The 13,998-nt window shown below is 50.6% G+C and overlaps 5 protein-coding genes across 5 annotated transcripts; 3 read left to right on the top strand and 2 right to left on the bottom strand.

Annotated features, from left to right (window-relative positions):
• Positions 1-1,304: 1,304 nt before the first annotated feature.
• On the top strand, positions 1,305-3,104 carry C8Q69DRAFT_401723 (putative choline oxidase; the record flags this gene model as incomplete). Its single annotated transcript, XM_028627938.1, has 2 exons — positions 1,305-1,551; positions 1,723-3,104. The coding sequence occupies 2 exons, from the start codon at positions 1,305-1,307 to the stop codon at positions 3,102-3,104; spliced, it is 1,629 nt and encodes a 542-aa protein (XP_028485101.1).
• A 413-nt stretch (positions 3,105-3,517) lies between these two features.
• Positions 3,518-5,623, top strand: C8Q69DRAFT_466041 (hypothetical protein). Its single transcript, XM_028630531.1, has 2 exons — positions 3,518-4,641; positions 4,716-5,623. Exons 1-2 carry the CDS (start codon positions 3,815-3,817, stop codon positions 5,323-5,325), a joined length of 1,437 nt encoding a protein of 478 aa, XP_028485100.1. The 5' UTR covers positions 3,518-3,814; the 3' UTR covers positions 5,326-5,623.
• A 678-nt stretch (positions 5,624-6,301) lies between these two features.
• C8Q69DRAFT_506800 (N-acetyl-glucosamine-6-phosphate deacetylase) lies at positions 6,302-7,696 on the bottom strand (the record flags this gene model as incomplete). The annotated part of the gene is made up of 2 exons (XM_028632835.1): positions 6,302-7,234; positions 7,289-7,696. 2 exons carry the CDS (start codon positions 7,694-7,696, stop codon positions 6,302-6,304), a joined length of 1,341 nt encoding a protein of 446 aa, XP_028485099.1.
• Positions 7,697-8,753: 1,057 nt separating this feature from the next.
• C8Q69DRAFT_255024 (DUF895 domain protein) lies at positions 8,754-11,266 on the top strand. The gene is made up of 4 exons (XM_028626607.1): positions 8,754-9,811; positions 9,868-10,487; positions 10,540-10,635; positions 10,692-11,266. Exons 1-4 carry the CDS (start codon positions 9,221-9,223, stop codon positions 10,924-10,926), a joined length of 1,542 nt encoding a protein of 513 aa, XP_028485098.1. The 5' UTR covers positions 8,754-9,220; the 3' UTR covers positions 10,927-11,266.
• C8Q69DRAFT_255073 (peptidase S10, serine carboxypeptidase) lies at positions 11,267-13,793 on the bottom strand. The gene is made up of 6 exons (XM_028626609.1): positions 13,328-13,793; positions 13,138-13,242; positions 12,944-13,060; positions 12,575-12,882; positions 12,286-12,498; positions 11,267-12,209 (listed from the first exon to the last, which is right to left on the bottom strand). Exons 1-6 carry the CDS (start codon positions 13,662-13,664, stop codon positions 11,607-11,609), a joined length of 1,683 nt encoding a protein of 560 aa, XP_028485097.1. The 5' UTR covers positions 13,665-13,793; the 3' UTR covers positions 11,267-11,606.
• Positions 13,794-13,998: the final 205 nt, after the last annotated feature.

The following is a 13,998-nucleotide window of genomic DNA, read 5'->3' as shown; positions in this document are numbered from 1 at the left end:
TTGTCAGTCTTGGAGGTAATAATAAGTCACAGAAAGTAAGTTATTCTTTTCTTCGGGTAGTTACATCAACGCCTCCTGATTACCGTTATAGAGAAAATGCACAGTGCTAGAGTATACTATCTATCTGTGGTAGGATACTTTTATTAGCGACCTGGAATGGGATACTTATGATATGAATATTGAACCTCTTTCAGATACCAAGCCCAGAGGACCTCCAATGCAATAATTTTTGCCTGTCTGGGGAAGAAAGCACCGCACTGATACCCTCTTGACAACATAATAAATAATGTTGCTCCCAATGATACTGAAGTTTTTGGGGGCAGGGGTATGAAAGCGAAGATACACATTTGCCGCAATGATGTTCCCGTATTGGAGTTTTCCGAGGAATCTGAATAATATGGTACTACTTCCTCCTGGTATTATCTTTTTCTGGTTAGAATGTAATATGGATACGTCGACTAATGAACTAGTTGACTAGCTCACTGATTCCCCATCCAAGCGGTGATGTTCCGCGCGCAGTAGTGGCGGGGTCTTGCGAATGAAGACCGAAGAGCAGCCACGGTACTTGAAACATCCTATCACGGTTGACTCCGTATCTATTCCGTATCCTATCCCAACTTATCCTATCCTATCCGAGGAGAACGGAGAACTCGTCGCGTGGCTTATCGGTGGGCTGCATGTTCGATGTCCGTTGTCTGATCGATGCAGCATGCAATGCCTTGGAGGGGTATGTTTATCCCGACGACGAGCAACCGCGCCATCGAATTAATTAATTATGGTACTCGAATCCATTCTCCAAGAAACGGTTGTCCGCTTTGACTGCGTTAGGCGTGGTTCAGCCCTGAAGCCACCCGTATCTTTTGCCCTTGCCGGTGACGTTGGCGGGCCTTTCTCTCTGGGCAACTTTTCCCCTTCAGTGCTAACGTCTCACCGACTCTCCCGTCACTAGAGTCGAGCCGCATAGAGTACGAACGTGTATGGTATGAAGAGAGCCATCTAATCTCATCTAATAATTATTACCCCCGTTCTTCCTGACACCGCCAACCCCACTGCTGCCGTTGAGGGTCGTCGTCGTTCGTCGTTCGTCGTCTTCGGTTTCCCGTTCGGTGGTCCTGCTACCTAGGTAGTTATCGGAAGCTCTTGCGCAGTCAAATTTTTTCGTTGCTGATTAACTCAACTGTTATTACTTTAAAGATCTGCTAATCTCTCAGCCAAAGAATCCCGCTGCATGCATGCTTGGGGATCGAAGAGCTCTCCTGCTCACAGTCAAGTAGCTTCTTCTCTTTCGTTCAACACAAGTCACCATGGCCACCGTCACTGATCTCCCACTTAGCGACGTGAATAGCTACGACTATGTCATTGTCGGAGGTGGCACCGCGGGATGTGTTATCGCCAGCCGGCTGGCACAATACTTGCCCAACAAGCGCATAATCCTCATCGAGGCCGGCCCTAGCGATTATATGGACGACCGCGTCCTGCTGCTGAAGGATTGGCTCAACCTGCTGGGAGGAGAGCTCGACTACGATTATGGAACCGTCGAGCAGCCCATGGGTATGTTGTGACTACCCGGTCATGATCATGGCCTTGCCCAGATGCACCAGCCAAGTCAAATTGTCCCAGCAATCTATGGGAGCGGACTCCTTTCAAACACTCCGCCCTATGCGAGTCCATCTAAGCAACTTTTGTCGAGGAAATGCATGTACTTACGAAGAATTCCTATAGGCAACAGCCACATCCGACACTCACGCGCAAAGGTCTTGGGTGGTTGCTCCAGTCACAACACGCTCATCTCCTTCCGTCCATTCAAATATGACTGTGAGCTCTGGGAGCAGCAAGGCTGTAAGGGTTGGTCCTTTGAGACCTTCACTCGCGTGCTCGACAACCTGCGCAACACCGTGCAACCAGTCCACAGCCGCCACCGTAACCAGCTGTGCAAGGACTGGGTCGAGGCATGCTCCACTGCCATGAACATCCCCGTCATTCACGACTTCAACAAGGAGATCCGCTCCAAGGGAGAGCTCACCGAGGGCGTTGGCTTCTTCTCCGTGTCTTACAACCCCGATGACGGTCGCCGGAGCAGCGCCAGTGTGGCCTACATTCACCCGATCCTGCGGGGAGAGGAGAAGCGCCCCAACCTGACAATTCTCACGAACGCGTGGGTCTCGCGCGTTAACGTAGATGGTGACACTGTCACTGGTGTTGATCTGGCCCTGCAGTCCGGCGACAAGCGTACGCTGCGTGCCAAGAAGGAAACTATTCTCTGCGCTGGTGCCATTGATACCGCACGACTGTTGCTTTTGTCCGGGCTGGGCCCGCGTGAGCAGCTCCAGTCGCTGTCCATTCCTGTGGTTAAAGACATCCCTGGTGTGGGTGAGAACCTGATGGACCATCCGGAGTCGATCATTATCTGGGAACTCAACAGGCCTGTGCCTCCGAACCAGACGACTATGGACTCGGATGCGGGTATCTTCCTCCGTCGTGAGGCGCCCAACGCTGCTGGCTCGGACGGCCGCGCCGCAGACCTCATGATGCACTGCTACCAGATCCCTTTCTGTCTCAACACCGCCCGCCTGGGCTACGATACCCCCGTGGACGCCTTCTGCATGACCCCCAACATTCCTCGACCGCGCTCGCGTGGTCGCCTCTACCTGACTTCTGCGGACCCCAGAGTCAAGCCGGCTCTTGACTTCCGCTACTTCACAGACCCTGAGGGATACGATGCCGCAACCATCGTGTACGGTTTGAAGAAGGCCAGAGAGGTTGCCAAGCAGGCTCCCTTTAAGGATTGGATCAAGCGCGAGGTGGCTCCAGGTCCTAACGTCAACACTGACGAGGAATTGTCCGAGTACGGCCGTCGTGTAGCTCATACCGTGTACCACCCTGCTGGTACCACCAAGATGGGAGACATTAGCCGGGACCCGTACGCAGTGGTCGACTCCCAGCTCAAGGTCCGCGGTCTCAAGAACGTCCGCATCGCTGATGCTGGTGTCTTCCCTTCGATGCCCACCATCAACCCCATGCTCACGGTGCTGGGTATCGGCGAGCGGGCCGCCGAGCTGATTGCGGAGGAGGCTGGCTGGAGGCCCCAGCAGCCGAGACTGTAAATGACTTTACCTGGATGAATTGCTGGACGAAGATATGATGACGCATCGACACTCAGGGTAGCATTGTCCGGACGTCGGTGCAATACCCTTGTATTCATTCCGATATATATACACTATACCTACAACACCTCTCCTGGAACCGGAGTACTTGCTGTATTTTGTGAAAATATGTTAAAAATATAACATGCCATTTGTGACTGAATATGATACAAAATAAAATATGATCTGTTATTGCTATACAAGAGATAACATAAATTCCGATTATACCGCCTAAAATAGACACTGATGATGGTAGATACTAGTGGCTGCGGCAGTTAAGTATGATCGATGGGGCATAAGTACAGCTCGGCGGGGTCCCGCATTCTGCCGGTTCCTTCCGCCTTTATACTTGACGTAGCTTGTCGATGACATATCTCGCAGAAGTTAACAATTGCTTACATTTCTCATTCTGGAAGAAAGGCGGTGGTGTCTTTGGTTTTTGCTGTACTGAACTGTTGTGTTTGCAGCAGCTGAGCGCCAATCCATTCCCGATTGTGACTCTGAGCCAGAAAATGCGCTAATAGGTGGCTGAGCTGAGAGCGCGATCAATTCCAGTTGAACATCTGTCAACAAAATTTCCTTTATGTGATACCCGAGTCAGAATCATTACCTTTTGGATCATCCTTTTCGTTTATTTACGTTTAAAGTGTCTATTGAGGTTTAATTACACGATGAGCAAAGCTACTTACAAAGACGAGCCTCCGCGCTCGTCAGCGGCATCCGCATACTCTCTACAACCATACACTGATCATGTCGAAGCCGACATACCTCCAATGTACGCTGAACCAGAGGCGCCGGGGATTGACGCTCCGTCTCAGCAGCCCGTCAGCCGCACTGCTCTTCTGCCCGATATGGAGGCATACTGTATTCCCGGTGGGACAACATATGCGGATGACGTACATGGAAGTCAAGAATCTACCTCTGTGTCTTTCCATCCAGACCTGAGCTCTGATCCTAAGATGCTGTGGGAACTTATCAAGTCGAAAGCGGAGCTGCCCCCGAGACCATATATCCTCATCAGAGGCACGCATTCCGAAACGGTCAATGATGACGAGGGACAAAAGAAAAAAGAGGAAGTTGTGGATTTAAAGCGGAAAAAGGAAGTTGTGGATTTTGAGTTCAATCTGGACGTTGCGGCGATGATACTCAGAGGCTGGAAAGGTGACGGGATGCCACCTTCTAGTCTATCATGGCATACTGTGACTGTTGTCAATGATCATGATATGGTAAACACATATCGTGGTGGGAGGTTCAGATCTCAGGGTCCAGGAAAGTATCCCTGGGTCCTACCCCAGGGTGCTTCTGATACTGAAGCGGACGTGGAAAGAGGCCAAGGAGGATATGCGGATGACGGAGATGGAAATGATCAAGCGGCACCATTGCTTCCGGAGAAACGCGCGGAGACGATCCATGCACCACCCCAAGAGGTGCAGCATGGCGCTGATAGCGGTCTGGGCTGGTGTGAGCGATTCTGCGCTGATCCTGCACCTGTCAAGAGGTATGATCCCTTTTTATCCGAAATCCTAACATTGTAAAAGATCCGCCTGAGTAAACCGCTAAACGTCTATCCAGCTTCACGCTCACCCGCACCCTCGGTGGCTTCTCTCGCGAGTCTCTTCGAGACTCCATCGTTTCCCATATCCGCGCCACCAGCTACCGCGGCCACATCAGCGTGAAGACCACTCTGCGCGAGGAATCTGTAACCATCTACTCCCCGCACTGGGTCAACCGCTTGCGCAACAACCCCTACATCTTCTGGACCTGCATCATCTTCCAACTCTGGATCGTCACCTGGCCGGCTATCCTCCTCATGGAACGCCGATACGAGGTCGTCTTCTCAAACTGGTACGCCTCGCTCGTCACCACAGAACAAGACCCCAGCAACCCGGGTGTCGCGGAGCGCCGAAAGATATACGCTCGGAATCGCGACGAGGTCGCACTAATGGATTACTGGGCCCCTGCGATTAAGCACGCAGCGTGGAATCGCCGTCGAAACGGCGAGATCGTCACTGAGCAGGACGCGCGCAACTACGCAGGCATGAGCGATGACGAGATCATGGGCAGTAGAAAGCTCGCAGTCGAGTTAGAACTGGACATAGACCGTCGCGAGCGCATCATTCGTGGCGTGGGTGAAGTCAGTCGTGAATGGACTCGAGTTACGGGATGGGGAGATGATTGTTGAATCTCCGTCGCTTGCTACCTCATCTGTGTATTATATTATCTTATTATACCCCCCTCCTCGCCCTTTGACGAACAGACGTAGATAATGCTAGGATATCCACACACATCTCTTCTCTCTTAACCTTGTGTTTCCCCTCTCCTTCTAGTCTTGCTAAATCTCGAGCCGATATTTTGGACCCAGATAGCAAAGGATGAGGATCTCGACGGATTCTGTACATACATACATGAACCAACTATGATATGAAGAGAGAGAGAGAGAGAGAGAGAGAGAGAGAGAGGATGAAATCTGCATGTCGTACGTATCTGCTACATATGTATATGTCACCTACCTAAGGTAGGTAGTCGCGTGCGCAGTTGAGTATTACTTGGCTAGTTCTACTATGTATTGGGCGTCTGGGGCGATAACTGACCAATAAGGGAAGTTATCGTTGATGCGGGGAAAAGGGTTCTGTGCATCATCAGATCTATGGGAGTACCACCTTGGAATCATGGAGTCATGTAGTTATGTCGTACATTGCGGGGTATTGATCAGGGTTCTATTTTGGGAAGTATAGGAGGTAGATTTGTTTCCTTTTGATTATGTTAACGTCTATATTTTCCATTCTATGTAATATGTATGCATCGAGATAGGCTTTCTATTGACAAAAATTGGTATCTGTGAATCATCGTAAAGTGGTACATGTGCATCAGATGGTAGTGTGTGGAGGATAATGAGCGAGGATGATGAGAACGCCTTTTAACAAGAACTTGACGGGGCGATTGGCAGGTAACAGGTACAGTTAGGGGAAGGAGGATGGTGAGATGGTGATTTGTTTATGGTAGCAGAGTCTCCCACGCTTTAAGGGTCGTACCGTGAGTTAATAGCAATTGGTTTCGGTTACCTTTCGGCTCATTTTGGTTTGGGCCTGTGTCTCTGCTGTTGGTATTTGGTGTACACGACTGCGTCACTGTTACACGGGCATCAAGAGATCTTGAATTCACTGTTTGCCGGCATCATATATCTTGGAGCCGAATTTCCAGACCTGGTCGACTGTCAACGTTGGTCCGCTGAACGGATCCGTTGTATCGCTCAGAACAACTAGATCCGCATCTGCTCCGCTCTCTAGAGAGCCCTTGATACCTTCGAGGCCCAGCATGCGTGCGGGCGTCGCAGTAACGGCATTGATTGCCTCCGCAGTCGTCGCTCCAGCCCAGCGACGGAAGTTGTTCACACACTCGATCAGGGTAGCAGAGCTACCGGCAATCTTGTCGCTGCCTTCTAGAGTAAGGCGGGCACCATTCTTGACGATGCGCTCGCCATTCGTCCACTCATAGACTCCGTCCGGGAGGCCGCAGAGTTTCATGGCGTCTGTGACAAGGATCAGACCGTCAGGATGCGCGTTCCAAGCGATCTTGATCGTTGTGGGATGCAGGTGAATACCGTCCGCGATAATCCCATAGTATGGACGACGATACTCGCTCTGACCCAACAGACCAAAGATGCCAGGATCGCGGTGGTAGAAGGGCCTCATCGCGTTGAACATATGGGTGACGGTAGTCGCTCCCTCTTTGATCGCCGCAAGAGCCTGCTCATATGTGGCATCCGAATGTCCGATTGAATAGATGATCCCGCGAGAGACGATCTCACGGATGTTGGACGTCATCTTGGCGACCTCGGGAGCAGCTGTGATCATCTTGATCGGACTGGGAGCAACGGCATGGCCGATCGATGTCTCCGTCTCGGGAATGTTCTCTTCGCCATAACATTCGATCACATCGATAATTCCCCTTGTTGAAGCCTGCAGAATTCCCTCCTTGTGGCAACCATGTCGGCCCGGAGTCATGAACGGACCCTCAACATGTGCACCTAGCGACTCGGCGCCATCTTCTGCACGTCTGCTAGCTCCAGATGGCCCTAGAGACGGGAGGACCTAGTGATCATTGTTAGTGACGATCCGTTAAGACATGATTTTGGCTGCGCAGACCTTGCGGTAAACCTCCGGAAGCGAGCTGACGAGCGTGGGCAGGTACGACGTGACACCGGTACGGGCCAAAGCTCTAGTCGCCGCCCTCAAACCCTCCTCATATTCAGCGCGAGAGCTCTGTGGAACAGAGAAATCAAATCCATAAGCACCGTTGAGCTGGCTTTCAATCAGGCCTGGCGCAAGGATGCGGCCACCTAGGTCAATGACCTGGTCGGGCGACAGCTTCAACTCATAGAAGGCTTCCTGGTCCTTGAGGATCTTTCCGGACGTGGAGTCGATCCACAGGTCCTGCTCGACAAGTTCTTTGCCCTTTGGTATGCGGCAGTTGGTGAACTTGGTGATAAATGGAGCTGGGCCATCGTCAGCGATGGATGGCCTGATGGACGTGGGGTCACCGATATGGGGCATTGCTGAGATACGGATAGTTAAGTAACGTGCGACTAACGACTTAGTGACGATCAGATCAGCAACAAAGAATCCCAAATTCCAGATTACTCATCCAGCAGTGCAGGATGAGAGAAACAAAGAGCAGAAGGACGATGGGTCAGATATTAAGACAAGAAGACTACGAGGGGATATGAAAAAACTACTGCTCTATCTATAAATTCGCAACGAGTGGACCATGGTTGCGACGTCTTGAAGTTCCAGGTGCTCAAAGGACCCGGTGCATGGAACCGAGACGAATATCCACGGCATTCAATGGGAGCAGAACCATCGTTGGATCAGATCAGATCCAACCAAGCTACCCTGGATCGTCACGCAGGAGATCTCCAAAGAGACCGAGAGGAGACCGAGATGTGACGTCGGCATCTGGACCCGACCGAGAGTCGAAGAATGCGACCGGATCCAGCATCGAGCATACCTCAGAGCCGGGAAGGGCCGTTGGGATTGCAGAGTGCAGACACATGGCACGTTGGCTTACCATACAAAGAGGAAGGATCACATCACAGAAAGAACAGGATCTCGATAGTAGTAGTGAATGGTGTGAATGGGAATAAGTTACTTAGTTACTACTAGATAACTAGTAACTATGGTAAAGAGCTGGATGGTAATCATGATACCGGTATGGTAAGTATCAGCTGGTACCGCGGGCTGTAACTTACAGACGCCGTCTCTCTGACAGTTTCTCCAGATGCCCCAGACCAAACAAGGCGCCCTAGAGGGAACCAAAGTCCAACAAGCTGCATTCTCTGGATTAGTTATTCATTATTCCACTTACCCTCTTTCCGGGACCAACAAATAATTAACAACTGACTGGTTGCGGGGTGCCTTATCTGCCCCCGATGTCACCGTGCGATCCGGGGCGCAACCCTTTTATCTCAACAAGCGCCGACTGACTGGCTGTGTCTCTCGTCTGCACGCCGTCGCGAGGCCAGCTGGTCCATCATCCCGTCGATAACGACAGCGCCGCTGGCTGGAAATTCAGTTTGCGCTTCGTGACATCGCCGACGCCTCGTGCGACCTGCTGTCACTGTGGCTCCTGTCACCCTGGCTGTGTTCTCAAAGCTAACCTCCACCTTTTCTCCTCTTCTCGATTTCACGCAACATCAAATCTCTTCTGTTCGTTACTCCAGTCTGCTCCAGTCTGACATAAGTACGACGACGGAGAGATAAGAGATCTGAACCGGTGGAGCCCATCCGATCGCGCATTGGAGTCCCTAATCTATCCCTATCTCACCTATTAATAAATACTTGATAATATCAATAATAATAATCGCAAAGCTTCAAAAGGAGCTGGTGAGTACAAGTGCCTCTCCATCGCAGTGTCCCTTTCTTTGCCATCTTTTGCCTTGGGATACACCGATCTGTCTTCGAGATTCAGAGTGTTGTCGGATCTTACTGTGATCGGTTATCCTTTTCGTCTGAAGTTGAAGCTCACGGCCTGTATCAGACAGATCACCGTAACACAGGCAAGCGCAAATATCCAGCTCGATGAGTCTCCCAGCTTCGGCGGACACGACTGAGAAGGTGGCCGCGACTTCCAACGGCGTCGATGTGGAGGATCCCAACCATGATGCAGCCGTCGTCGGTCCGTCATGGATGTACAAGCCATTGAAGATCGGACGGTGGACGCTGCCATGGTTCGCCTCGCCGGAGACTCAGCTCCTTCTTGTGTCCTTCGTGTGTTTCCTATGTCCGGGCATGTTCAATGCGGTCAATGGGTTGGGCGGAGCAGGTCAACTCCGCACGAACGACGTTAGTGACTCCAACACCGCCTTATACAGTACTTTCGCCGTGGTTGGTTTCTTCGCTGGTTCGATCGCAAACCGCATTGGCTTGAAGTTGACGCTTTCATTTGGTGGTTTTGGATACTTCCTCTATGTGGCTTCGCTGCTCTCCTATAACCACAACCAGAATGTCGGTTTCCTCGTCTTCGCTGGTGCGTTGCTGGGTGTTTGTGCCGGTTTGTTGTGGTGTGCACAAGGGGCCGTGATGATGAGCTATCCTCTAGAGAAGGACAAGGGCAAGTTCATTGCCGTCTTCTGGGTCATTTTCAACCTAGGTGGTGTCATTGGCAGTTTGGTGAGTCTGACACGGCAGAGGCGTCAACGCAAGATTCGGGCACTGACATAAATTAGGTACCCTTGGCACAGAACTTGCATTCGACCGCTGGGACGGTGAATGATGGCACATATATCGCATTCTTGGTTCTCATGGCAGTTGGATTCGTGCTCGCCTGGGGTCTGTCGGATTCCAAGTACATCATGCGCAAGGATCATACCCGAGTCATTGTGATGAAGCACCCTACATGGATGTCCGAGATTAAGGGTCTACTGGAGACTCTAAAGACGGACTACTATATCGTCCTTCTCTTTCCCATGTTTCTTTCCAGTAACTGGTTCACCGCATACCAGTTCAACAGCGTTAATGGCGCTTACTTCGACATTCGAACTCGCGCGCTCAATTCGTGTCTCTATTGGGTCAGCCAGATGATTGGTGCCTTTGTTATGGGCCAGCTACTCGACTTGCCTTTCTTGTCACGGACTCTCCGTGCCAAACTGAACCTAGTCATCCTTTTCTGCCTGACCATGGGCATCTGGGGTGGAGGCTACGCCTTTCAGAAGACGTACACGCGCTCTTCGCTCCCCACCCAAGCTGATCTTCCGAAGGACTTCGCCGACCGTGGCTATGTTGGCCCCATGTTTCTCTACATGTTCTATGGCTTCTATGACGCTGCCTTCCAGACCTGCACTTATTGGTGAGTCTCATTGAAAGTATAGTTCCAGTATCTTCTACTGACGATGGCCTAGGTACATGGGCGCCCTCACAAACAACAGCCGAAAGCTGGCAAACTTTGCCGGTTTCTACAAGGGCATCCAGTCGGCAGGTGCCGCGATTACTTGGCGGTAAGAGCTATCAAGACATCGAAATCCGCAGCTCTCGTAGCTAATTATCATCACAGTATGGACGCCATGGGCACCTCTTTCATTCGAGAGTTCGCTGCTTCCTGGGGTCTTCTAGCGGGCAGCATCCTCATTGCGTCCCCAGTTGTCTTCTTCAAGATCAAAGAATCCATCGATATCGTGGATGATGTGAAGTTTTCGGATGAGAACGTCACAGAGGTCGCCCCTGATGCTTTGACAGGGACTGAGCTGTCAGGCACAACGAAAGAGAACAAAAATGAGGCCGTCGCTTAATTTTGTGTCCTTTCTGCCTTGATTGGAACAATGTCGTTGTGAACGAGTGGAAGACAATTTCCGTTGATTGTTCGAATGACGCTATGACTGCGGTATGCGTAGTCGATTCCTAATGGACCGGAACAGGAGGCCCCTATACCCATGTTGATGTTATTTTAATATTATGTGTTCATAATTCGCCCACTCGGAGCACTCACTTCTTTGTCCCCTTCATTCCTTAGCATTTCGGTGGTTTCTGAGCGTTGAAATTATCATTGCGCGAAAACATCCATGACTACGGATATCAGCTTTTGACTTGGTTTATCACCGTTTATCGGGTATATCACCAAGTCGACATATTTTGTGTACTGACATAAATTGATGTCTTCCACCTGTTGGGATATCTCGACGTCCCTTGGTCAGGCTTTTTCAGACTAATGCCGTCTAACTAAACCTAAGAAAAATACTAGAACCACGTAGTGCAACTACACTCGTTTATATTCACGGAGTCTTTCTGAGAAGCAAAGGTAACTAACATCTCATGATTATATGTACGAATCAACAGCCTCTTATGAGGTTGGTGGTACGTGTCGAAAAGAATACGACGGGATACAGTTAGCCGAATGCTAACCAAAGAGAATATATACAGAAACGAATGGAACCAAGATGCCCGGGACGGCGAGATCCGTCATCCATGTTCCTTAAGCGGGATAATTAGGCATCTGACCCGCACCGACTCCAACCGTAGCATTGGGCGCGATCGTCGGTAGAGGGACGTAGGACTCCGTATGTGTAGCCTTCGCAGTGCCATTGGTCTTATACTCTGGCCAGATCTTGGTATCGCCCTTAGCGATATCCCAACCGTAGACGGTACGGTTAAACAGCTGCAGAGCAGCAATAGGCTGATAATACGGCACCTCATGCCCGGACTCATAGACACGAGTGAAGGAGAAGTTGCCATACTCGCGAGTCTCGCCATACTCGACACCGTTAACGGTCATGGGGACGTAGCCGGCAGCGCGGAAATTCGCTGCAGTGGAGTGGTTAGCTGCTAGGGAGACGGCCTCTCCGCCGAACCAGTTGCAGATGTAATCGGCGTCGCCGTAGATGAGGGAGACGCGGACGGGCAGAGCGAGGATTTCCTCGAGGTCGTCTAGGAAGTTGGGCCAGACGAAGTCGCCGGTTTGTTGGAATGCGAAGTAGACTTCGTCGTTGGAAGAGGTGTAGTTGATGTCTACGCCGATGGCGTTCATGACGTAGTCTTGGGTTACGTATTGTTCGTAAAAGCTGGGGGGAGTTGGGTCCTGAGAGGTTTCTGTTAGTTTTCTTTTTCCTTGTGCTTATCTTGTTTTTCTTTTTTGGATGTCATCATCAACTTACAGCGCTAGGGTGGCGGATATCGTAGGTGCCCCGACCACTAAATACATAGTATGGCCCTTCAACATTGTCTCGGCACATGTTGGTAGCTTCCGTGCAAAGGGCATAGTCACTCAGGGAAGTCCGGTTCGTCTGCTTGCACAGACTAACCTGATCCTGACATCCATTGGGCATGGTATTGGCGAATTTCATATAATTGTACACAGTCTCGTTGACCTTTATAAAAAAAATTCCATGTTAGATTTTAACCCCTTTTTGTAGTAGAGCTGGAAATTTTTCACTCAAAACTTACAGCTTCGATGCCATATGTGTTGTTTCGGGCAAATTCAGGATAGTAGTTCGCCTGGATGGCCTCGTCGATGATACCATTCATGATACCTAGCGTGTTGAATTCCAGTTGGACGCCTTGGGATTCTCCCTTTGCGATCTTCTCATTCTGCTCGTGGAAATGATTGAAGAAGGCAGGTCCGTAGTGACCGCCGTAGCTTTCCGTCCATAGGTTGAAGCTCTTGGATTTCACTTCTGAATCTAGCTGCGGCAGAGCGGAGTAGAATCCCTGGAGAGCCTCCCATGCAGCTACGGCGGCGAGGTTGGTCGTGTCTATTATTAGGGCATTAGCAATCATATATCTATGGAAGGTGAATATGCCAGAGCAACATACCGATCAGAGTCGCGTTGATCACTGGGTATCTACCCTGAACGCCAGCGAAGGATGGATCCTCATATTCGCCAGTGAGAGGATTCAGCGACCCGGGTTCTTTCTCAGCGTAGGAGAATCCTATCGGACGCGTTAGCCGCGCACTTTGTCAACTGGGGGGATCTAATGGGTTTCTATGTATGTACTACTGTACATACCGACACCAAGAGGCTGAGACAGGAACAACAGATTGGACACTTCGTTCCATGAGTACGGGTTGAGGTAGCTATCGTAGCTAGCATTGACGTGACACGGTCCAAGTTCTGTTCTTCTGTCAGCTCGTGTCCAGACATAGCTTAACTATCTTCCGAACCAGCGCTTTTATTTTATTATTATTATTATTATTACCTTCAAAAAGCCCAATCAACGAGTCACTGCCCGGACCACCATTCAGCCATAGCGTAATTGGAGCATTGGCAGGATCATGGCGCGATTCGAAGAACCAGAAGAACGTGTGCGAATCCGGCGCGAGATCAATGTATCCGGAGTAGGAGTTGACACCGGGCGTGGTCTCGCAGACTCCCTCCTTGCCAGGTTCCTTATACCGGATCGTGACATTATTCGGAGACGTGATGGTCTTCACGCCGGTCGGCTCATTCGGCAGCTGACGCTTGATCGCATCGATGTTCGCCGCATTGCCAATTGCCGCCGCCAATGGCAGTAGCAATACTCCGTAGCCCAACATGTTGTTGTTAATTAATTAATTAACAGTTGAGGCAACGAAGAAGAGCCGCGAAGGGAAGGGCCTGGAAGCAAGGGATGAGAGGTTGTAAGTAAACAACGCGATAAATCCGCCTGCTCCACGAAGACAACTTCGCGAAGTGTCCCTTGGAAGAAAGATAGGAGCAGATAGCGGCTCTTGTTATAGCAGATTAATTACATGCACTCGATCGTCATTACTCTTGGCTATCACGCCGATTGCGAGCCGTTTCTTTTGCGGATCACTACTTAAGTAAAGACCCACTGGTGCAGGGAGTGAGCATTATTGCATTGTGGTATGCATCTGTGCTAGTTAGATT

The sequence above is a fragment of the Paecilomyces variotii genome (genome assembly GCF_004022145.1).
Source record: "Paecilomyces variotii strain CBS 101075 chromosome Unknown C8Q69scaffold_5, whole genome shotgun sequence".
Taxonomy (NCBI): Eukaryota; Fungi; Ascomycota; class Eurotiomycetes; order Eurotiales; family Thermoascaceae; genus Paecilomyces; species Paecilomyces variotii.
This window is presented reverse-complemented; position numbering and strand designations above follow the sequence as displayed.

Bases quoted from the DNA above. Each gene is read 5' to 3' on its own strand.
- C8Q69DRAFT_255024 (XM_028626607.1), top strand. From the start codon at position 9,221: ATGAGTCTCCCAGCTTCGGCGGACACGACTGAGAAGGTGGCCGCGACT. The intron at 9,812-9,867 runs GTGAGTCTGACA...GACATAAATTAG, and splicing joins GTGGTGTCATTGGCAGTTTG to GTACCCTTGGCACAGAACTT. The intron at 10,636-10,691 runs GTAAGAGCTATC...TTATCATCACAG, and splicing joins GGTGCCGCGATTACTTGGCG to TATGGACGCCATGGGCACCT.
- C8Q69DRAFT_466041 (XM_028630531.1), top strand. From the start codon at position 3,815: ATGAGCAAAGCTACTTACAAAGACGAGCCTCCGCGCTCGTCAGCGGCA. The intron at 4,642-4,715 runs GTATGATCCCTT...ACGTCTATCCAG, and splicing joins GATCCTGCACCTGTCAAGAG to CTTCACGCTCACCCGCACCC.
- C8Q69DRAFT_255073 (XM_028626609.1), bottom strand. From the start codon at position 13,664: ATGTTGGGCTACGGAGTATTGCTACTGCCATTGGCGGCGGCAATTGGC. The intron at 13,061-13,137 runs GTATGTACAGTA...CGCGTCCGATAG, and splicing joins GTCTCAGCCTCTTGGTGTCG to GATTCTCCTACGCTGAGAAA. The intron at 12,210-12,285 runs GTAAGTTGATGA...GAAACCTCTCAG, and splicing joins ATATCCGCCACCCTAGCGCT to GACCCAACTCCCCCCAGCTT.